The 23,564-nt window shown below is 35.5% G+C and overlaps 1 protein-coding gene across 4 annotated transcripts in view; it reads left to right on the plus strand.

Annotated features, from left to right (window-relative positions):
- NIPBL (NIPBL cohesin loading factor) overlaps nt 1-23,564 on the plus strand; it is a 170,848-nt gene that overhangs the window by 62,855 nt on the left and 84,429 nt on the right. For all 4 annotated transcript variants that reach the window (XM_075021387.1, XM_075021386.1, XM_075021388.1 and 1 more), the window contains exons 2-8: nt 4,448-4,591; nt 6,678-6,843; nt 7,965-8,095; nt 14,437-14,536; nt 16,183-16,334; nt 17,385-17,545; nt 21,708-21,801. In XM_075021387.1, the coding sequence (XP_074877488.1) occupies nt 4,528-4,591; nt 6,678-6,843; nt 7,965-8,095; nt 14,437-14,536; nt 16,183-16,334; nt 17,385-17,545; nt 21,708-21,801 (868 nt within the window). In that variant the 5' untranslated portion in view covers nt 4,448-4,527. The remainder of the gene's footprint in view (nt 1-4,447; nt 4,592-6,677; nt 6,844-7,964; nt 8,096-14,436; nt 14,537-16,182; nt 16,335-17,384; nt 17,546-21,707; nt 21,802-23,564) is intronic.

Genomic DNA, 23,564 nt, shown 5'->3' on the forward strand with positions numbered 1-23,564 from the left:
AAGAAATATTTCATAATCTAAACTAAATAAAACATAACTATTTAAAGTATTCTACCTAATAGAATGCTTTTAAAAAAGAAAAAAATAGAGACCTAATACCATAGCCCTTCTTTAAAATTTAATTTTAATTCACCTAATTTTGTCTCTAATCTTCTTTTCAGAAATATATTAGGTCAGTCGTGTAAATTATTTTTCAAATCCAAAGATATAAGTTCAGAAATACCCTGGAATATTGGGAGTGAAACATTTAAATGTACATAGGAAATTTCTGAATCCTGAGGTTGGTTACTTATCTTTGCATTACTACTGAGTCTGTGTGTTACTGCACATAAATAGATTTTTGCTTTTATTTTGTTTTCCACTGTTCTCATGCATGCACATAGCTAAGCTGTGGAAGAAGTGATATTTTTGTTAAGGAGGCAAGAATGTTTTTCAGCCTAGAGGAATGTTTCATAAATGCAGAGCTTGAATCTTCGTATGATAACAAGTGGTCAGAGTCCTGTCATCGCTTCATTGATAGTCAGATGCTGCAATATCTGAAAAAATACAAATGCGGTTTGTTTCTCTTTTCTTGGATGTTTTTGTGGGGTGATTTGTGTTTGTTTGCTTGCTTGGGTTGTGTGTTGGTTTTTTTTTTTCCCCTTCCCTGATTGTAGTCTCCCTTCACTTGATGATCACTGTCTCTCTACCTAAATTGTTGACAACTTTTGATCCTCTCTTCCTCCCTTTATTTTAGCCATGCCTGTCCATTCTCTCTAACGAGATACTTTTTTTTCCTGTTAGTTTTCCACTCTGCCATTAATCCAGTACTATGGTGAGAAGTGCAGAATATATAGAGAGATGAGGTGTAGAGAGGATCCATATGACACAGCTCAAACCTTGTGCCACTGAAGACAGTCAGAATTTTCCATGTCTATGTTATGGACTGTTTTACCCACCACATACTTACTTTCTGCTTTAAAAATACCAGTAAAAAAAACCCCAACCCAGAACACACACACACACAAAAAAAAACCCCAAGCCACCAAAACCCAACAACCACAACATTTTAAATTTAACATTTTCTTAGGAATTTTCTTGCAATATTAATTTGCAGTAAAGGAGAATATACATAATTGACAAAAAAAAGGAAAGAAGATAACATACGGAAGTAGCACTTTAAATGTATGCTTATTATACTTAGCATAAACTTTTTGAACATTACTTTCCTTGCTATCTTGGCTTGGTTTCACTTCATTATTGTGTATTACACTGCTAGCTTTTTCATATATTATTCTCAATATATGTTGCCATTTCACTGTTTTCCTTTCATCGAGGGGTTCTTTGTAGCACTTCCTTTGTACACTGTAGTTTCTTCCTCACTGAAACATCTTTTACAATATCCATTGTTTCTTATAAAGAGCAAGAGCCTAAATAAACATATATTGAATATGCAAGACCTCATTTGCATATATGTAAAGTTGATTTCTACTGCTCTGTGTGAACTGCTACACTACACTCTTGATGCATTGTTTAAAAGCTTTCCAATGCAGCAGTTCTTTGATTTCCTTAATTCAGCTAATATAACAGTTTAATTTTTTCAGTCTAGAGGTAGAAATGCTATACTACCGGTATTCCTTAAATAAGTGAGTTTACTAATGTTCTCAGTGACTTCAGATTTGAGTTCTAGTTTCACTGGATCTCAGTCTCTAGTTCTGGAATTGAATCCCAACTTGTCTGCCAGTTGTATAACAAACACAATTTTGCTCTCAACACAACAGACGTAATATTTGGACCCAGATATTCCTATGTGGTTTCTTCATATTGTGTTTGTTGTATAAACTAATCCCATCACTTCATCCCATCAGTCTCTTTTTGTCTTTTGTTTACTCTCATCTGTTTACTCTCATCATCATATTTACAAAAATTTTGTAGCATAAGAGACAGACTTCTTGAATTGCTCTGCTTAGTTCCCAGCTGGTGCAGGCAACCACATCCTGTCCCTTCTGTAACATCTGTGTAATCCATCTTTAAAGTAACGGTGTTGCTTATCACTACTACTCCTAATGGAAGGCTGTTCTAGAAAGTGGCAGGTCTGATGGTGAGAAGCTCTGCCCAATATTCTTCTTGCTTGCATTCATGCCCCCCATTTATTGTTGTGCTAGCATTGCCCTGTAGCATGCTTCCTTTGTAATCTTCTTTGACAGCCTTAGAGAGAGCAACCACATCCCCTCTTGACCTTTGTTTTGTTAGCTAAACAAACCAAACCCTTCTGCTCTCCTCTTACAAAGAAAGTTTACTCTTCCCCTGACCATCCTAACTCACTGCACTTGCTCCACTCTCAGGTCTGGATCTTGCCAGTTCAGGTTTTTTATCATGTATCTGTGGAGAAGGTTCCTAATTTAAGTGTCTGGTTTTCAAGGAATTTTTCCCATTGAATCTGTGTAATTTAATTACAGTGGCAGTAATACCAGGAAAGAACTTGAATTAGTAGTGACAGCCTCCGATGTTTAAAGCTTTCCCAGGTGATCAGGAAGAAAGGTGCACAGATTTTTTTATAACTTGTTTTTTCGTTGTTTCTGTGTTACATGCAGGATGTCCAAGAGCGCTGACTAGTGGCATGGTTTTGGTCAGCTTTGATGCAGTTTCAGTCAGGAGGGAAGAGATCATCAGATAGGACCTCTTTATTGTACATATAATTTATATGTAAAAGGTGTTCTTTAATTACTAACCTTTCAATGAAAACTTAAATTCTAAAAATGTTAGTTCCTGTTGGTTTGCTATTGCAGACTCTTTGTGGGAAAAGTTAGGTACTCCTTTTTTTTTTTTTTTTTTCTTAAAGACTTAGTTATTTATGGAGCTAAGAAACCACTGAAATGCTGTGTATATTGGTATTTGTTTTGGATAAAAAGCCCTCGAGTATCAAGTAGTATTTGAAACTGCTCTAGGTGCTTAAAGGCTGTTTTCTCCTAGATTAAAAGAAAGCCAAAACAACAACCCACACAGAATATCTGTCTGTAGCAGTTTCCTTAACTAGATTTCTGTATCTGTAATGTAGTATATTTTTAAAACAAATGTAAGTTAGTGGTGAAAATGAGACTGTGTCAGGTGCAGCAAAGGAAGTCAACTCATTGTCAGTTCTGTTTAACCTCAGTGTTGGTACGTTTTTCAAAGAACTCAGTTGTGTGTAGATAGGGAAACTTTGAAAATTTAACTTCAGTAGTTCATGAAAACTATGAGCAGGAAAAAGACTTACAACGTTCAGTTTCCTTGTCTTGCTTGAAATCCATATGTATTTATTAACAGTGATGTCTTATATATTGCCATTGGTGTGGTGTAAGAAAGAATGAGATAAAAATTACTAAGGAAATGACAGTCATCTTTTGGTTTGTATGTATTGTATATGTAATTCTCAAAAATGTTGGCTTGTAAAGTAAGTGTAAGCAAATCACGATTTCAGCATCTTCAGTAGATAACATAAATACTTACAGAAGTCTTTTTACTATTTCCCAAACCGTTAACACAGGTGCCTGTCTATAATAGGTAACTGCACGTGTATCAAATTCCTTGCCTTTAATTTATTTTGTTTGCCTTCAGAAAATTTAATGTTCAAATTTTGTCATTTCATTAGCATAATAGTGGACCAGTAATGTGTAATCTCTGTAAATTTTTGTTGTTTTGGAACTGCGGTTGAAATTATTGTGATGACCTTTTTTTGTTTTCTTTTTTTAGCAGTGTGGACTTTCTTACAGTTGGGGTCTTTATAGTTAGGGAAAACTGAGTGAACAAATTCCTTTTTCAGTAGTTGAATATAAACTGTGCTGTTTTACAGGAAATAAACAAGCTAGTTCAGTGGTGGCTAAGCCCTTTCTTATTGTGGAGGGCGTGATACAGTTTCTGGTAGTAGTTTGACCAAAAAGTGTTTAATATTAAAGAGATATTTTCAGCTCAATTTTGAAATAGCTACTACTTTTAAAATATAGTAAGATTCTGTATTTGTCACTTTTATTCCTTGATTTTTGCATCTGTGAATTACTTGTTTTGGTTTTGCTAGCCTGTTCTTGTATGAAAAAAACCTCCTTCTGCAAAACTGGGAAGTGAATATAGCAGCTAATTACTTAAACTGGTTATGCGTTAAGTGCTATCCGCTGCATTATGAACTAACAGAAGTTTTGTTACCAATTTTTTAGTTGCTACTGTATGACCTGAGCAAATTTTCTTTTGATTGCTTTATCTTGCACCTTTTTTGGTGAAGGGCTCTGCTTCTGAGACCAGAAGCTTGCCTTATGATTGCTTAATATGGTTTGATATTTAAAATCTACATTGTTCTACCCACTCTTGACAAAATTTACTTAGTATGCAGCTGAGCGTATGGACTGTGTTTTATTTATGTTACTGAATTTAAAATTCTAAAACAGTAACTGAGAATTTTCATTTGGTTTTGTTCTTTTTTTTTTTTTTTTTTTAGTGCTTGGGAGATGGGAAGTAATGATAGCTGGCACATGAACTAAAATATCTGTGTAGGCACTACTCTCCCAGAACTTCAGGATGAATGGGGATATGCCTCATGTTCCCATCACTACTCTTGCAGGGATTGCTAGTCTTACAGACCGTAAGTACTCTTCTTTTTCTTGTCTTTGCTATGCTATTTTCTACCTCTTTGGTAAATACCTGCATTTTCAAAATACTAAAAATAGTTTTATTTTAAAAGTTCTTAGAGGTAAATCTGTTCAAAATAATATTTGGCATTAAAAATGTTAATTTTGTCATTGCTTGAATTTTGAAGATCTATTCAACTAAAGCATGCTAATTTAAACATGAAATGTAGGTTAAAAAAACCCTTAAGGAAACCTGAAATGAAATACAGGAATTCATTGTTTATTTGGAATATCATTCAGTAGCATATCTGGGTACCGCACAAGTAAAGAAAAACATATAAATGATAAAACACTTCTCTAAAACATACGAGAGAGAGAGAGAGAGGGAGGATTAGACTGATGCTTAACTAACTATAGAGTTATGGAATATGCTGAATATACTTGAAACCTTGTTCCTAGGTTTGGACAAGGCACCAAGAAGTTGCTCTAAGTAACAGGTGCAAAGAATGGACACTAGAATGGAAATAAGTGGCTGAACCTATGAGTCTTCCTTCTTAGCTGTTCAGCCTACAAAAGGAGCAGATGAGGTGTGTGTACTGTCTTTAAATACATCAGGAAGACAAAATGCAAAGAAAGGAAAAGAACTATTTACATTAAAAGCTGATACGGGCACAAAACAAAATGGTTATAATGTGGCCAAAAATAAACTTCTAGTGAAAACTTAAGAGATTTATTAGTACTATAATGAGGTCCTAGAACAATCATTGCTAAAAGAGCAGTTGGAAAAAAGATGCATCTTGTTTATAAAGTGTAAGACAGTTTATAGCTCAGTTTTCTGTCTGAGGATAATTGGACTCAGTGACCCAGGTGCTTCTTCTGAGCTCTTGATTTTATTATTATACTGTTGAAATTTGGAGACTTTCCAACAGACACTGAAAGTATATATCCAGCAATTGAATTTAATTGTCTACAGTAAAAAAAGCAGATATATTGGAGGAAAAAAAACACTTCTTCATGTCCTGATATTCTGAAATATCAAATTGGAAGATGCTGCTTATGTATTTAGATGTGTGTATATGTGTCATTATGTATGCCTAATAACAGACCATCAGGATGCAAATAATAAGCTTCTGGACTATGGACAGTTTTCCGGCATTAAGTATTTGCAGGTAAGGTTCTAAAGAAAGTCAAAATACTTAACTGGTGGAAGTCACTGGCCAGACTCCTGATGCAAGAGTTTCTTGAAACACTGAACTACCCTTGGTGTGATTAGCCTTTGTATTAGGTGCATTTGCTTCTTTATCTGTTATATTTATCTGATGTTTACAATCTCAGGAGCAGCTGAAAGAGAAAGGCTTATAACTGCTTCAGCTGACTTTTCTCTGTATGAAAAGAAGGAACTGGAATGGGCAAGACCTGTTGCCCTAAAAACATGGAGGACATGATGACTAGAGGCAGTAGAGTAGGCTAGTTAACTAGCTGAATTTATACTGTTTTATCTTGCTAATTTTTCCAAGTTTCTGGCACACTGAAGGTAATCTGATGCAAGTAATGAAAGCTAGCTATTTTAATGTATTATACGCTTCTATTTGAATTGCAATTTTTCTTTTCTAAATACAGTAATGATGTACATTATTGTGTATTGTATCATCAGAGTAGAAAACTTATAGTATATGCTCAATGCACTTAAAGCACAGCACACAACTACAAGGATTTTGCATTTCCTTCCTTTATCAATGCTTTTGGCTCCAAGAGAAAGCTGCCATAACATATTAAATAACAATATTCTGGAATGTTTAAAAGTGTGCTTTTATTGATACTACTTGCCTTAGCACAGTTAAATATTTACAATAATGTAGTAATACAACTTGAGGGCTTGACTGCATTACTTTGTTTAAAACAGAGTCCAACCTTTTTGCGTGTTTGTGCGTGTGTGTTTGGATGTTCATGATTTAAAAAAATCCAGAAATCTTCCCTATATTTTAAATGTAGTTGTCAAGTTTTCTTTCTTAATCGCATGGTGGAGTAAGAAGGTGTCCGTATCTATATGCTTGTCTTTCATGAAATGACTCTGAACTTCTTTCTGTTTTCTGATAACAGTTTTGAACCAGCTGCCTCTTCCATCACCTTTACCTGCTACAACAACAAAAAGCCTGCTTTTCAATGGACGGATAGCTGAAGAGGTGAACTGCCTTCTGGCTTGCAGGGATGAAAATCTGGTTTCACAGCTCGTCCACAGTCTCAATCAGGTGTCAACAGATCACATGTATGTATTTTGAACTTCAACTATATTAGATCACCGTCCTTATACCTTGAAATCAAAATTAACTGGATTGAGAATGATGTGAGAATCTGATGCAGGTTTTTATTAGGCTTGCTTATAGATGACTGCTATATGAGAGTCAAATGTTTCAGTCAGGCAGAATGTAAATAATTTGTCTGGCAGCCCTTCTGCGTAACTATGGGTGTTATTTTGTAGATCTGCTGCTTATTCCATTCTTGCTAGTTAGGAGTGCAGACTTTGTGGTGTTGATTGTGCAATAGTCATTTGTGTTCCACTTTTGGTTAATAATGCATATAGACAAATTATATACCCAGTATTACACAAAAAAAACCCCTTTTGAGACACCCGTGTAAGACCCATGTCAATTCTGATTAGGTACTGAACTTAAATATTTTAAGAATTGAACAAGCAAGTATGCTAATGTGTTCTCTTTTTGTTTTGTTTTTTTTTTTCCCTAGTGTCCTTTGAGTTGTCTGATGTTGACAACCCTGTCTTTTTCCTACATGTACCAATCAATTGTTTTGCTCAAATGGAAGTAGCTTTTAAAAGTCCTCAAAGCAAACAATAAGTGAAAGCACAGATACATTTATAGAAAATCCATTACATTTTTTTTTTATGGTTCAGAGGAAATCCTGTGATGTCAAAGATATGCCAATTTCCCTTTTTAAAATAAAAGATTCTCAAAGCATTGGGCTGCAACCTGAATGTTATAAATTCACTCCTACAGTAATGCTTTCTTGATGTTATGCCAAAGCATTCTTTTATGGAGAAGATCATGATATAAAAGTGTGTATAAGAAACTTTATAATAGTCTGAAACTGACAGCCATGTATATATAAATGCTTAGTAACAGCAAATAATGTTGAAGATTAGTAGGAATACCTCTTCTGCGGTTCCTTAAAGAAGAGAGGAAAAAAAAAAATAAAGGCAGGGAACAGTGCTTTGCAGAGTTGTTTTTCGCTATATTTTAACAGTAAATTGTCTTCTTTCATTTTGGTTTTTTTTTTGTTTTTTTGGTTGGTTTTTTTTTTTTACTTGACTCATAGTTTCTTATAATTTGAAAATACATTTGCCTCTTTATTTGCTTACTTCCACAATTCCAGAGAGTTGAAAGATAACCTTGGCAGTGATGATCCAGAGGGAGATATACCAGTCTTGCTGCAGGCTATCCTGGCAAGGAATCCTAATGTTTTCAGGGAGAAAAGCATGCAAAACAGATACGGGGTACAAAGCGGTAAGGATTTTTTATTATTTATTGATTGCATTTTATGTCCTGCAAGTTTAGGGGACCGATACTAACCACAAATCTATATGGAGCACAACTGTGATATTTATACCTTACCTTGTATTGGATAGTGATAGAAAGCTATGTACCTTGACATCATCTAAGGGCAATTGTATTAGAATAAGCATGGAAATAAGCTCTACCAGGTGTTTTTGTAAAAAATGTTTAATTTCACTACAAAGTTTAATCTCTACCATGAATGATTGGATTTTATTTTAAAATAATTTTATTTTAATTTCTTTATGGCTAGGTTCATATATTTGTCTTAGTAAATAGTTGAAGTTGGAAAAATATGCCTTGATCTTGCACTATAATCGTACAGATTTTCAGTATCATTGCAGTGGTAGTTCTTAATAGTTCTGGGGTAAGGAATAAGGTTGAATGGACCATACTTACCGGCTCTTCTCTGCCATTCCTCGTCTCAGCAATTTGTGATGCCCTACAGATTTTACTGTTTTGACAGCTAATTCTCTTCTGAGGTGTAGTGAGATATACTGCTGGACAGCAAAAATGAAGGAGAGAGACCAAGCAAAGATTTAATTGGTCAGATTCTAGTTGTAGATCTGGAGACTTGCACCTGAAGTGTGTTCTTTAAATACCAAACTATGAAACGAGTAGAATTTCCATAGTTTCTGCAGTGTGAGGATAAAGCTTTGCTAGCACTGTAGAGATATAGATAGAAATGTTATTGGACTCTACAGGGGATAGGAAGTGGAGGGTGTTTTTGGAGGGGAAAAATAATAAAATGACATTATTAGGTTTGTTCAACTAGGCTAGTGAGTAAAAAGCCATACAATATTTGAAAAGATCTTGCTGAGGACAGAACAGGTTCCTTGAAAGAACGCAGAAATTTCCTGGAGTTGAAATTGTTAAAGGCAGTGCTAAATATTTGTAAGTTCATTGATACATATATCCTGAAATTTAAGCCCCGAAAACAGTCTCCAGATCCTGTGTTTAGTGGCAGCTGTGGCAGAGTATGATTTTTCCAGCTGTGGGAAGAGTTTTGACTATCCTGCCAGTGCAGTGTGGTTCCACAAAGAACATAGGCTTGAATTAGAGTTTTCCACCAATTTTGTAGAGTAAAATAATTTTTTGCCAGTGTAAAAGGGAGACATTTGAAAGGAAGATAAAGCTAGTTAATTTCTTTCTAATTTTTGCTAATTCTGTGCTTCACAGGGAGAAACACTTTTGCAGTTTGATTCAATAGGTTAAGAATAATCCTTAATGAAATAAAAGCACCTCTGTCTTTACTAAGTGTGCTTTGGCCTATGCTTGGAGGAAGGTATTAGTATGGAGTAAAAAATAATTCAACATTATTTGAAACTTAAAAGAGTAGTTTGTCTAATTTCAGTAAAGTTAACGAAGTGGTTTCAGAGAACAAGAAGAGATCAGACTTTAAACCCTCCTTGAATATTTAATTTTACATAATTCTGAATACTTGTACAAGTCCAAGCATTGCTGTGTAAGTATGAAATCTGAAAACTGGAAGGAAAGGGGGAAGAAGGGAAAAGCATAGCTGTAGACTAAGTATTTTGAGAGGAAGAAGGCCCTGGAATGAATGTTTGGAAAAGCTAGGTGAAGTGTGACTTTATTATCAGTCAACAAAGGCCCCACTCTTACGGGAAATAGGTGGATGTTTAAGCTAGATGCTGGCAAATTCTAGTAGCCTTATTAGGTGTTACTATGTCCCATTCAGATATGCAAGGCCAAAGGACACTACACTGATGTCTTGGGGCAGCAAAGGTTGGGTTTTCTTCTGGTTTCCGAACAGATATTGTAATCTCTGTAGAGTCATGATTTGCAGAACAATTGAGAGTTTGATAGGGATCTTAGGTAATGCGTTTTGCCAGCTAGAATAATGAAATTTAAGCTCTTCTGTAGTATTTCAAATTAATCTCTTCTGCTTTCCTTACTGTCTTCCTTCTGAATATTGTCCTTCTGACTTCTGCTGAGTCCAGCATGCGATGAAGTCCAGTCTGGGTACTGTGACCCAGTATTTGTAGTACCTACAATTGAGAAGGAATGAAGGCAGCTGGACCCCCTGTCTATTTACTCAACCTGGGATGAGTCTGTGCACCATGATCCCTTGACTGTCAGTTCCAGCATTAGCATGGACAAGTGAACTCAAATTCATTTCACCTAGCCTTCTGTCATAATTTAACCCCAGCTAGCAACTAAGCACCACACAGCCGCTCACTCACTCCCCCCTGCCCCACAGTGGGATGGAGAAGACAATTGGGGAAAAAAAAAAAAAAAGAAAAAAACGTGGGTTGAAATAAGAACACTTTAATAGAACAGAAAAGAAGAAACTAATAATGATAACACTAATAAAATGGCAATAATAATAATAAAAAGAGGGTTGAAATATACAAGTGATGCACAATGCAGTTGCTCACCACCTGCTGATCGACACACAGTTAGTCCCCGAGCAGCGATCCCTGCCACCCCCCACTCCCCCCAGTTTATATACTAGACGTGACATCACATGGTATGGAATACCCCATTGGCCACTTTGGGTCCGCTGCCCTGGCTGTGTCCCCTCCCAACTTCTTGTGCCCCTCCAGCCTTCTTGCTGGCTGGGAATGAGAAGCTGAAAAATCCTTGACCTAAGATTAAACATTACTTAGCAACAACTGAAAACGTCAGTGTTATCAACATTCTTCTCATACCAAACTCAAAACATAGCACTATACTAGAGTTATTTTTCTATTCCAGCCGAAAGCAGGACACCTTCATTTCTGATGCAAGAACAGGAATATCACCTGGCTAGAGAATTATATTAAACAACAGAGTAAAATTCTTGGTTCAGTACAGTTTGTCAGGAAATAAAGGCATCTTCAGAAAGCTAAATACTGTGTTTTGTTTTGAATTCTTGGGAATATAAGGTAAAGCACAAGCAGAGTTCTGTGCTAATGTTTTTTCCGAAGTTCATATTGATCTGTAGTTCAACACTAAGTTTAGAGCAAGAAGTGATTTTCGTTATGATGAACAAATAGTGCAAGAAGGATGTATTATGTGGACACTTCTGAGTGGGCACTCTCCACCTTTCCCCCCTCCATTGCTGGCATATTTCATTTCAGGTAATGTGGCAGCAATGTCTGAACTCTTATTCCCTGTCTTTTGATAACAGTCCCATGGTTGAAACAGTCTTTATACAGCTTAGATTTTTTTAGATTACATTTTTACTTAGATTTTTCAGACTATTTTCTATTACCAGGTTGTCTGAACAGACTGAGTCACAGCACCATGCAGCGTCAGGCCTAACTTTTTGTACAAGGGCAAAATGTTAATTTTATATTAGACCTTTTTAATCAGATGACATAGAAAGTTCTGAGTTCCATCTTGCAGCTACATCTGTCTTACATTCTATAGTGTATGAATGAGGTGGATTTCTTTATTTATTTAAAATTAAGATACTATTTAGTTTCAGTTTTCATAATAATTTTTTCTCTTTTCCCTCTGAACACTTTGGCTTTGTCTTTCAGCAGATATGTGTTGGAAGATAAGCTAACTAGTATATTGCAATAGGTCAGTATTCATAGCATGGCTTAGGGTTCAGAAGGGACTTAAAATTCACTTTAAGCCGTTTATCTGAACTTCTGAATTTTGGGGGATTAAAATCTTGTGCATCTTTCCATAAACATCAATTATTTGGATTTTTTTTTCATTTATACAAGGATTCAAGTGCATGTATACCTGTAAAAGGGAAAAACTTTGCAACACTTTCAATAAGAGTTTATATTTAACTGAAAAATCACCTGTTGCTGAGGAGTCCTAGCTTAAGCATCCATGATGTTGTAATACAGTTTAATTGTACAAGACTATTTCTGTGACCTTGAGCTGTGTTTTTATGTAGTGCATCCATTGGCATTTAGTTGGAATGCTAAGATGGATTTATGTGTATCACTTTTTTCCAAGCAAAAAAATTATAGTCAAGACCAGGAGTATGTGTTAAGGAAATTCATTCTAGTAATGTTACTACTAGGATGATGTTTTCTCATATCTGAACATTACCAACATTCAAAATTAAGGTTGCATTTAAAAGAAGTTCTTAAATATTTAAGGTACAGAAATGAACAGTGGATCCATAGATCTGCTGCTTAGTGATACGACAACAATGTAGTGCTAACGGGCACAGACTAGTTTCAACTCCTTTTTAGACTAAATGTTTGGGGCTTATTTTTACTTCTTTCTTATTACATCGTTATGAGGCATACTTGTTATCTGTCTGGAAACTTTGGAGACACTGGTTTTTTTGTTGTTGTTGGTAGGTTGGTTGTTTTTGTTGTTTGTTCTTTTTTTCTTTTTTCTTTTAAGTTACCCAGATTGTGCCTCCCATGTCCCGCCTCACCCCCCCAACAGAGATAGAGAAGTGAGAGCTGTCCATCACAGAATAAGTTTTAGGGTTTTTTTAAATGGCATTTAAAATTGATTAATTTGTATATTTTCTGTCATTCTTTTAAACCCAAAACTGGCACATCTGTGGTTCAAAACATGTTTTAAATTTAGGGAGGAGAAAATAAATGGATATATTTTTAAAGTATTTTAAAAGTGTAGTCTGTGTTTTAAGCATAAAATTAAACTTCGCCTATATAGTTCATGCTCATACGGGTGCATTCTGTCAGCATTCTGTACATGAATGTTAAGGGCTAGTAGTTTAACTAAAATACTGTACCTAGCTGCATTGAGAGTGGCAGTGGGCACACCAGGCACTGCCTCCAACACAAAACCCCTGGAGTTTCGTCCTCACTTTCCTCTATGCGAGGCAACCAGTGTCCCTTTAAACAAATTTTGCCGGAATTGAGGAGTCCCCTTGTGTTACTTGGGACAATGAAATGTCCTCTGTATTGAGTATGGAGGTCTCTGATTTTTTTTTCAGCACAACATGGGGCTTTCACTCCTGCTCTGGGCTAGTTGTCCTGTGCTAATGTACTTGGAATGCAGCACTTCACACCTACCGGGAGGTAGTAACGGCTGCATTCCTGCGGGATTATCACATCTCTTCTCTGCTGGGCAGAGAGGAAGAGAAAAGAGGGTAACAAGGAGGACTTCTGAAACTAGTTTTGCTTGTGTGAATATTGCAGTAATTGAAATCGGTGATAGCAGTTGAAGTATTGACAGCTCCCCAACGCTCTGGATTGGGGACTTCTGTCAGACTTCTGTCTAACCTTTTCTTTAAAATATGTGTACTACTGATTTGCTCTTACCCACGGCTGTGGATCAGTTGCTGTGGCTTCCCAAGCTGCAGTTTGCATGTGAATTCTGACACTGTTTTAGCTGCAAGACATTAAATTCTGTCATTACAATAACTTAAAATTTATTTAAGTTTTTGTGTTTCTGCATCACTTCAACTTCTAGTGTCATGCTGTTGTTAGGAAGTTCTTTACACCTGTATCAAAGAGAAGAAAAAAAAATTTCCTTTAAGTTCTCCTGAATAATGATGCAGGTTAAAATAGAATAGAATAGAACAGAATATTTCATTTGGAAGGGACCTACAACTATCATCTAGTCCCACTGCCTGACCAATTCAGGGCTGACCAAAAGTTCAAGCAAATTATTAAGGGCATTGTCCAAATACCTATTAAAATTAGTTAGTTTCAAGCACATTGTTAGTTGTGGTTTGCCAGCTAGTGCAACTCTGGAATTTCCAAAACTTGACTGTGGGGATCTACAGGCTGTGGGATGTTGGTGCTGCTTTGTAATTGAAATATTTCAGCATCTTCCTTGATAACATTCCTATAAGCATAGTGGAGGTTGAATAGAAAGCTTTTGTCCCTGGGTAGAAGGGAACCACTAAGGCATTATAGAAGCAGTGAGAATATCTTGCAGCACTCAGCCTGTGATGATTGTTTGCTGTACTTGCTCTAAAAATGGGAGATAAGTTTCCTGTGTTCTTCTGACTTGTGAAGTTTCCAAATCTTTTACTTATTGGCACAGTGAGTACTGTATGCACCAGCCTGGGGTGTGGAATATATGTCCTCTTACAAAATGGTTCTATTTACTAGTAGGTTTTGGCTTGGGAAGCTTTAAGGAACAGAGGAAGGAACTACTGTTAATATTTATAGCTGAATTAATACTGCTTTAGGGAACACTTTTTTATGTCATGATGTAAAATGGACATCTTACATGGAATTGATCATTTCTAATGTTTTCTAACAGTTGTGGGTAGATGATGTTAATGTCTGTAATGTTTATAATCTCTTTGCATATAATCATTTCTGAAATGAGAGACTTCATTGATTAAAAAGGAAATGTGTGTAAAGTTAATGCTACTGTCTTCTTTTAAATAGGGATGATGATGTCACAGTTTAATATTTCTCAGAATTCCATGCGTGGTAGTCCTGCATCTTCCAATTATCAACAAACCACTATCTCACATAGCCCTTCCAGGTAATGCTTTCTTTTAAATGGGGTGGGAGGGCTAGGGAACTGCAAATTCTTCCTACAGTGACAGTCAATTGTTGTTGCAAGTATGTGAGTGGAAGGTGATTGGTGTCAAGACAAATTTTGCATTTGTCTGACAGCAGCGTGAGTTTCTTCAGCTGGCAAAGAAACATCTTTCTGTCACTGAATTAATCCTTGTATTCTAAGGATTAGTCATGATTCTCCACTCTCCCTCCCATAATTTTGGCAAACTTTCTTTCCTGCTTAAGGAGTCCCTCTGCCTTCTGCCACCCCTCCAGCTGTTTTCTGCCTGTGGCAGAGGCTGAGACTGGTGGCAGGAGGATGGGAGAGAAGAGGCTAATGTGTTCCAGCATGTATAACAGTACCAGTGTGACAGGAGGGTGGGAAAGAAGGCTTGTAAAAGCATGGAATACTGCTGTAACAGTTATACAAAAGGCCACTCAGAGGAGGATAGGCCCAGTAGTTCGGCCAGTCTTCCAGCAGCATCCTCGTCAACTTTCTGGTTATTTTTTAAACACCTGAGTGTTGGCAAGTAACATGTACCTATAATCCAGTCCTTTATTAATATAATACTCTGGACTAGACGAAAGAGTTCTGCATGTAGTTTCAGCCCAGTTACTGGGCTTTAACAGATTTCATACTCAGATATTAGATATCATTATTAAAATAAACTTACTTCAGGTTTCACTTCAAGTTACTGTAATTATTTTGGCAAATGAAATGCTCTGTATCTACACAAAACCCAGTACACTTTTAAACTTTTATATCTAAAAGGGATATTGAAGAAGGTTTTTTGAATTGTGAGTTATCACAATGAATATTACAAAGTCTTCTCAAAATCGTTGCAAAATGTTAAATGTTAAATTTGTGTTAAATACTTTGCTATTTCTTTCTATGGAACCTTACCTTCATAGAGTCGCTATCTAGACCTGAGGGTTGTGAAAGCGTGTAATGTACTTTCTGAAGTATTTATTTGGTTTATTTTTATTTTGAAAATCTCATATAAAAATGTAAGTTATAATGTGCATGTATTATTTTCACAAGCCTGTGTTATTTTTATGGCTTCCTGTCTGTAGGATCAGTCTAAGATAAACCCAGTGAAAGAATAAGTTGTATTCAGTGGATTTTGGGTCAGGTCCTACCTAACTGCCTATCACATTCCTCTATCTTGCCAATATAGTTCTGTTAGATGAAGTTCTTTGAAATCTTGCTGGAAAAATCATATTTAGAGTAGGTGGCTCCTTGTTAATCCTAGTGACCTAGTTGTTAATTAGAACTTAGGTGTCACTTTCATTCAAACTTCTAGGACTAACTTGTACGAATGGCAGATCTTATTTTAGTACATGTTTGTGTTATTGTTTCCTTTCCCTAGGTGGAGGTCTTATGAATGCTTTTTGTTCTGTTCTTTACTTTTACTAATGCAGTACCTAATCTGTGACTCTTAAGTAATAATTGAAGTGGGGAAGGTATCAATAGCTTAAAATACTGCTTTTGAGGGAGATTCTTGATTGTGTTGGAATTTTGTATCTTAAAGAAGTTTTAATTTTCTGAATATATAATATTCCAAAAGAAATAATAATTTTTTTCTAAATTTTCTTTTCCAACTTCTAAAAACTTTATTTTATTTTTAGCCGGTTTGTGCCGCCACAGACAAGCTCTGGTAACAGATTTTTGGCACAACAGAATAGTCCAGTGCCTAGTCCATATGCTCCTCAAAGCCCTGCAGGATACATGCCATATTCACATCCTCCAAGTTATACACCGCATCCTCAGATGCAGCAAGGTAAGTCTGTGATGTTTGTTTTATTCTCCTGTCTCATGTCAGCTTTACCTTCGTGTGCATGTTTCATGGCTTTCTAATTTCTTTGAAGGAGTCATATGCTTAATGCAAATCTTTGAGTTGGCAGGTGTGTTTAAGCTTTGCTTTCCTGACTTTACAGAGTGGTAGTGTCTATTTTATTAAAAAAATAAAATAAAATAAAAGGGAACAAGAAAAGGTAAAACACACATTCATGTTGCATTGCTCCCCTACGTACACCTAGTTTGCATAGTTGTCGTTATACATGACAGTAAAAGAAAGCAGAACAAACCAAAACCTTTTATTTGTTAGCTACAGCCATCATTTATCTATAGTAGTGAAAACCTTGTTTTTGCCAATGTAATGTAAGTTTTGCTGCTAGCTTATTTAGCCTCACCAAACCTTTGTAGTATCAACTAGATTAATTGTAAGTTAGCTAGAATTATGCTCAAGGTATGCAGTAACTGCCAAAGATGACCTTCAGAATGAATGGATTTCTTTGTTCTTCCCTTTTCCAAAAACAATGTTGAACAACATGAACACTAAGTATCTAGGCATTTTTTTGTTGGTAAGTAGAATTCTCATTGGATTCTTTTAAATCATTTGTTCTTAAAGTTTAGCATTGTGCTTAGAATATGTAGCTCTTCTGTATGTGATGTTGTATGTGTCATGAATACCTTGGAAGTTACTAAAGGTGATGAATACAAATTATATAGAGGAAAACAAAGTTTTCTATAACCAGTAAGAATATGATACTGACTATAATTAGGATAGGTGTGGAGAGAAACTTGGCTAATCTGTACATGGAATTTAGGTTTTAAATCCTCTTGAAAATTAAAATCTTAGATAACTGATTTTATTCAAGGTATTTGTGGCTAAAGGATTCAATAAAAAAGTTGGATTCTTGCTCAGATTCCAGACCTCTTGCAACCAACCCATTAATATCCACTGTTATAGTGCTTTCTCTGAAACTTTTTAAGAGTTAATGAATGTGTGAATATATCAGTATAGTTACTTATTTTTTTTGTATTTCAGCTTCAGTATCCAGTCCCATTGTCACAGCTGGGATGAGGAATCTCCATGAAAATAAAGTTTCAAGCCAGTTGTCTGGCAATTCAGCTAATCATCATGCTGATAATTCTAGACATGGCTCAAATGAAGACTACCTGCAGATGGTGCACAGACTAAGTAGTGATGTATGTAACCTAAGTCACTTTATTACAATAAAGCAGATACTTACTATGATAAAGCAAATGTGTGTTTAGCTGCCTTAGGAGTCAGAAATTTTACTGTGTTGTTGATGTATAAAACCACTGAAAATATATTTCAGTTTCAGATGGGTAAACTCAACCATGCAACTTTAATATCTGAGGCTTAATTTTTTCTAGATCTCTTTTTGCTTTGGAACAGTTTGTAACATTCGTTCTGGTGAAATTAGGAAAAGTAAAAGATCTTCACATAATCTTGTATGTGAGTTTATTTTAAAGAAATGGTAGACTGTCTGTGCAATTACAGTAGCAATATGTTGATGCAAACAATATTAGATTCTAAATAGATGTATAGTTAACTTGTCTCTCTGAAGATTCCTGCAACTGTCAATTAGACCTGACATATTTGAATAACCTATGGGGTAATATAGTAGTGTTGTCAAAGGCAAGAATTTCTATGGACATTTTTTCTTACTGGTCTACTGTGCGCTTTTATGGCCTGGTTTCTTTGTAAGAAGTTTTCCCTTAATGACTTTATTTCATGTGGGAGACATTCGTTTTGAAATCTTGAACTAAAGGAAAAAACTAGAACTTTTTCCCACAACTTTTGAACTACTGATTACTTTTCTTCCTAATGAGCATCTCATACTGTGGATGAAGCTTGTTGGGATTCTTCTTCACGAGTTTGACATGCAGTCTCTTAACAGTTCTTATGGGGAGAGCACTTAAGTTTCAATTTTATTTTTTCATCAAAACCTGGTGGCAAGCAGGTTTGGTTTGGGTTTTTTTTTGTGACTGTCTGTGTGTTTACTTATCTTAGAAAAACTGTGGGCAACTCTTGTCTTCCTGAAGTAGTTTGTGGAAACAAAAAAGTGTTGTATTCAACAAAGATACTGTTAATACCCTGCTCCCTAAATCCCTTGCCAGGATTAATACAGTAGAACTCCAAGAGAGTTATTAGTTTAACTAGTTGCCTTTTTTTTTTTTAATACAAGAATTATGCTGATTAGAAGAAATAGTATCTTAAACAAGAGAGTGTTGTAATGAAGGAATCTGTTATAATACACAATCATAAGATGTTTTTGTCAGTCTCTGCTTCAGCAATGTGAATTCTTCAAAATAGGAAGCTGTTCTTGGCATTAAATATACATATATCCCCCAACTATGTTAAAGGTACACTATCAAGAGAATCTTGGTTTTGTTAAGACAGGATTTTTTTAAAACTTCAATATTAGGATAATTTATTTGATAATTTTTAAAGAGGAAGTATTTAAAAATATTCGTCCCTAACTTTGTGATCCAAGCAATGCAACTACATCCTAGTTCATGAAAACTTAGAAATTAAACTCTTGCAAAATGGTCAGACCATGAAAACATAAAGCACACCCTCATTGGTTGGTTTAATTGGAGAAATACTAAACGTAAAAATAGTAAATATTATAAACTTGCACTTTCATCCCTTTGTGCATTTTCTTAATGGAGTAGATGTGTTACGTTTATTTTATTTGTAATTATATATTTAAAAGCTGATTTTAATAGCTGTCATGCAGAAAACAGTTTGAAGAATCTGGATTAATTAACGTTTTGCATCTATGTATGAATAATAAGCTTAATCATAATGTTGCAGCCTTTTCAGAAGCAGTGTGACCTTTGGCGAAGATAGCTATGAATGAGGATTATTAAATCATAAAACTTAAATTTTAATTCTTTTTTATTTTTTTCTTAGTTTTAGGATTTTATTGCTTTTAAAAATGTGAATAGTTACAAGATATTGTGTATTTGCAATATATGAGTCTACAAAATCAACAAGTACACCCTTGAAGACTCGCTACACATACACTCAATTTGAGGATGATTTTTTGGTAAACTTCAGAGCATTCTTAGAATATAAGCTTGTGCTTACATACCACCATTTGATGAAGCTCTCAACTAGGAAACTGTAAATGAGCACTTCAGAAAATTTGTCAGCTACGGTAGGAATGGCATGTGTACCTGAAAGGCCATCTACCTAGTTAGTCTGTTTAGTTAATTTAATAAAAGTAGCCTTTGCCTATGTCCTTGACAATCATGGGTAGAGGACCTCTACTGTCCTAATAAAACTTCCATGCTAAAAAGTTGCTAAGCTTTTTTTTCCAATATTTTGGGGTGGGAGTTTTTTTGAGATTTATTACAAGTCAAATATAAGTCAGGTTTGAAAAAAATCAGGTCCATAATTTCAATGGAGTAGATAAATGAGTAACTCATGAGGAAATTAATTTACTTTTACTTGCAATGACAACATATGAATTTAAGGTACAGTTCTTTTTATTGTGTTGAATCTGAATGTTAGATTTCTTTGCACGAGGCTTTCCTCACAGGAGGCAGCAACTCTTTTTGCAAGCAGTGTTGCAAAAATAAGTGTAATTAGTAGCACAGCATGAGTTTTAGATTCATTGTGCTGTGGGAGGGGAAAAAAAAATCTAATAGTTTTCTAAGTACCCATGGATGGTGAAACTGATAAAATCTGGTTTCTTACAGATTTATATTCTTTGACTTGTAAGCACCTGCAGTCCATAAATTTTAAACACTTTTCCCTAAGCAGTGTCAACTACACCTTCACAAGGCGTAACATGTACACTGTTTAGTCTACAGCTATGCATGTGCAAATTGGCAGTTTGGCCACTGTCAGAGGGAGTGCATACTTTGCCCATCTATGCAGGCTTCTGTCTCCTTGCAATGCCCATTTATCTTTCTAACTTACTACTGACTGCTGATTTTTTTTCATACAGACATGTAAAAACGTAATTACAGCTGAGCCTTCTGACATTCTATTAATGGGGTTGAAATTGGTCAAAACAGTAAAAGGTATTTATCAGAGAGATAACTCAGGCTTGAAAAATAAAAAAGTCATATGAAAGAACTGTGTGTGTTCAGATACCTCAACAGGAGCCATGTTAGAATATTAGCTACTGAAATAACCAATTTAATTAGGAAACAGATTAAGTAACCTTAGAACTTATTTGGAGACTTCCTTTGTATGACTTTACTCTTTAAAAGAATGGACTTTTTGCAATTTGTTTATAATTGTAGGAATTGTCTCTTCATAGGTACAGGGGTTGTTAGTTTGTTCTTTCCCAGAACATTCCCATAGATGTTGTATAAAAAACAGTGCTAAAAATGGGAAATACTGTTCTATGAAAGTTTATACCTAGTTAGGCCATTGAGTGAATGAGCATACTCATCACCAGCAGAGGGCTCCATGAAAGCGATAAAAAAACAATGTAGAACATTAAATGGGAATTTGACTAGTGGGTTTCATTTTTAATTTTAAGGTAGTGTGGGGGTAAAAAAGACACATGTACATTCTTAAAGATAGAGCATGAACATCACTACATTGTAATTAGTATTATATTATGAACAAGTTTGTCAGAAATTATGAATTCCATTGAAGCAGGTTGTTCTGTGCAAAACTGAGAAGACAGTACAACATGTTTGCTATGTTGGGGAAGTGCTTCATATTGCTATTGAGTTGTTTCCAATCTAACTTTCAAGACAGGCAAATGACAAGGTAAAGTCACTCCAGTTGTGTTTTACATGAGACTATCTCAGCAGCTGCAATGGGAGTGCTAGAGATTTTGGTCAGTCCTGATGTGTATATGCTGGAGGATATAAATACAAAGTGTAAATTTGTTTAACTGTAGAAGTACGATGGCATTCTAGATAAACTTTAAGGGTAGGTTAAGTGAAAAAAAGGTGAGTTTGTTTTAAAAAATCTACATTTTATGCTCAATTTCTTTCAGTTGGTATTGTATAGAGGTCACGTATCTGCTTGTCAGCTCTTTACTATGAGTGCTTGTAACAACAAATTTCTAAATGGAATCTTGGTGTAAACCAAAAGTGGTTATTTAGGTAGAAGATATGTACATAGATTTATTTTTGGGTGCATGTTCTGGTCATAGATTCATCTTAGGGCTGATTGTGCTTTGGATTATTGCCCGTATAGTAGTCTAACAGCAGTCTAAATTACAAAGACTTTTATGTAAATAAATATTTTTCTAACATTTCTTGTATTTTTTTGACCAATCCATTTTATCAGTATATGTACTAATTTCAGTCTTTATTTTATCAAGTGTTCATGTTCATGTTACTTTTTTTATCATTGTCACTTCAGGATGGAGATCCTTCAATAAGGAATGCTGCATCTTTTTCCTTGAGGTCACCGCAGTCGGTCTGCTCTCCAGCTGGAAGTGATGGAACCCTTAAAGGTAGTCTAGCAGTTATATATATCAATGTATTTTTTCCCAGTTTTAAAGAACAGAGAGTTTAAAGAGGTATTTAGGTTTTCCTCCTTTAGTTTTTCTGTATTCAAACAGTACTATAGTAGAGAGTATGTCATTGTGTTTTGGATACAAAATTGTTTTGAGCCCTGATCCAGAAGAAATTTCTGGAGCTCTGAAAATTGACTAATTATCCTTCAAAACAAAGCTCAAATTCATGGAGGACAGAAGGATTTAAAATCCTTTCCAATATGAGAATTAAATTCTTTATAAGAATGGTTTCAGTTGCTCTACATAAGAAATGGTTTAAAGGCAGCATTACGAGTATTGAACTCTTAACCAGCTCAAAAGTGTTTTAATGTGCAATGTTTGTCTTAAGTGCAATCATGAAATTTTAAGAACATGCAATTAAAAGTAGTTCAATGAACTCAATACATATACCATAAATGAAGGCTGAAACCTTAGCTGTGGAGAAGGAGTAGGGTGAACAGTCAGTCAGTTGAGAGGAAACAGAAAAAAATCTGCTCAAAATGATTCTTTATGCTAAAATATGGAATGCATACTGCTGTTTTTAATATTATCCCTGAGAAGCAATGACTGAGATACATGAGACTTAGCAAGGTGGGGTTTGGGCATATTCCTGCTAGTTTACTTTTTCAGTGCTTGTATATTTACATGGCAATAGTAGAAAGATGTGCAACAGTGCTTTCTTCTCTTTAGCCCTGAAAAAAATGAAGTCTTTCTGGATGGTCAGATTAGGTGGAGAGGGAGAACAGGAGATGGGGGAGATTCCAGTGAAGGTGAAGGTACCTGGCCCTGTGTAGCCTGGATAAGAGATGTTTTCGTCAGGGGTGTCCCTTAGAGCAACCTTTCCTGTGCCAATGAGGAGATTATCAGGAAGACTTGAGTCAGGCTTTTCAGTGTTGTGGAGGAAGGATGAGATACAGTGGACCTAAATTGAAATGGGAGGTTCTAAGTAGGTGTAAGGAAAACCTTTTTCACTATCAGGAGAGCTGAGCATTGGAAAAGGTTGCCCAGAGAATCTGTGCATTTTCTGTGCTTGGAGCTTTTCAAGATCAGGCTGGGTAAAGCCCTGCATAATATGGCCTTGCTCACCCTGCTTTGAGCATGAGGATGGACTAAAGATCTCCTGAGGTCCCTTCTTAACTGAATTACCCTGTGATCCTGTGACTGCTAAATGATTTCTCTGGTTCATCTTCTGTAGGCATATACTGTGTTAAACAGTGATAGGAGAAATGTGGCTTGAGTGGCAAGTGAGAAGTACATGTGTAGCATACCAGCAGCATCAGTATTTCAGAAGGTCTTGTGCTAAAGGACTTGTTTTAAGACTTGTGTAAATGGCGAAGACTAAATGTGGTTGGTTTTCTCTCTTTGTTGAGCTTATCATTGTAACAACATTGTGAATCTAAGCTACTTGCACTCAGATATATTATTATCACTTAGCCAGAAGGATACTTGAATTATTTTTTGGTTAAAGTTGCTGCTGTTTCAATTGGCTGTCTCAGAACCTCATTTTAAAGAAATATCTTACCAGATTATTCCTGAAAACAATCTGATTGTACAGTTCAGATTGTAATCTTTCAGCATTAGAGGGGCTGAAAAAGTGCAAGAGGAGCTTTTTGATTTATTTACCTGTATATTAGCTTTACTTTTCCCATTGGCAAAGCACGCAGCTGACATACTGTTACTAATGGTGTTACCATTTGCCTTCTTAAAGAGATTGATGAACC

Source organism: Buteo buteo, chromosome Z, assembly GCF_964188355.1.
Source record: "Buteo buteo chromosome Z, bButBut1.hap1.1, whole genome shotgun sequence".
Lineage (NCBI taxonomy): Eukaryota > Metazoa > Chordata > Aves > Accipitriformes > Accipitridae > Buteo > Buteo buteo.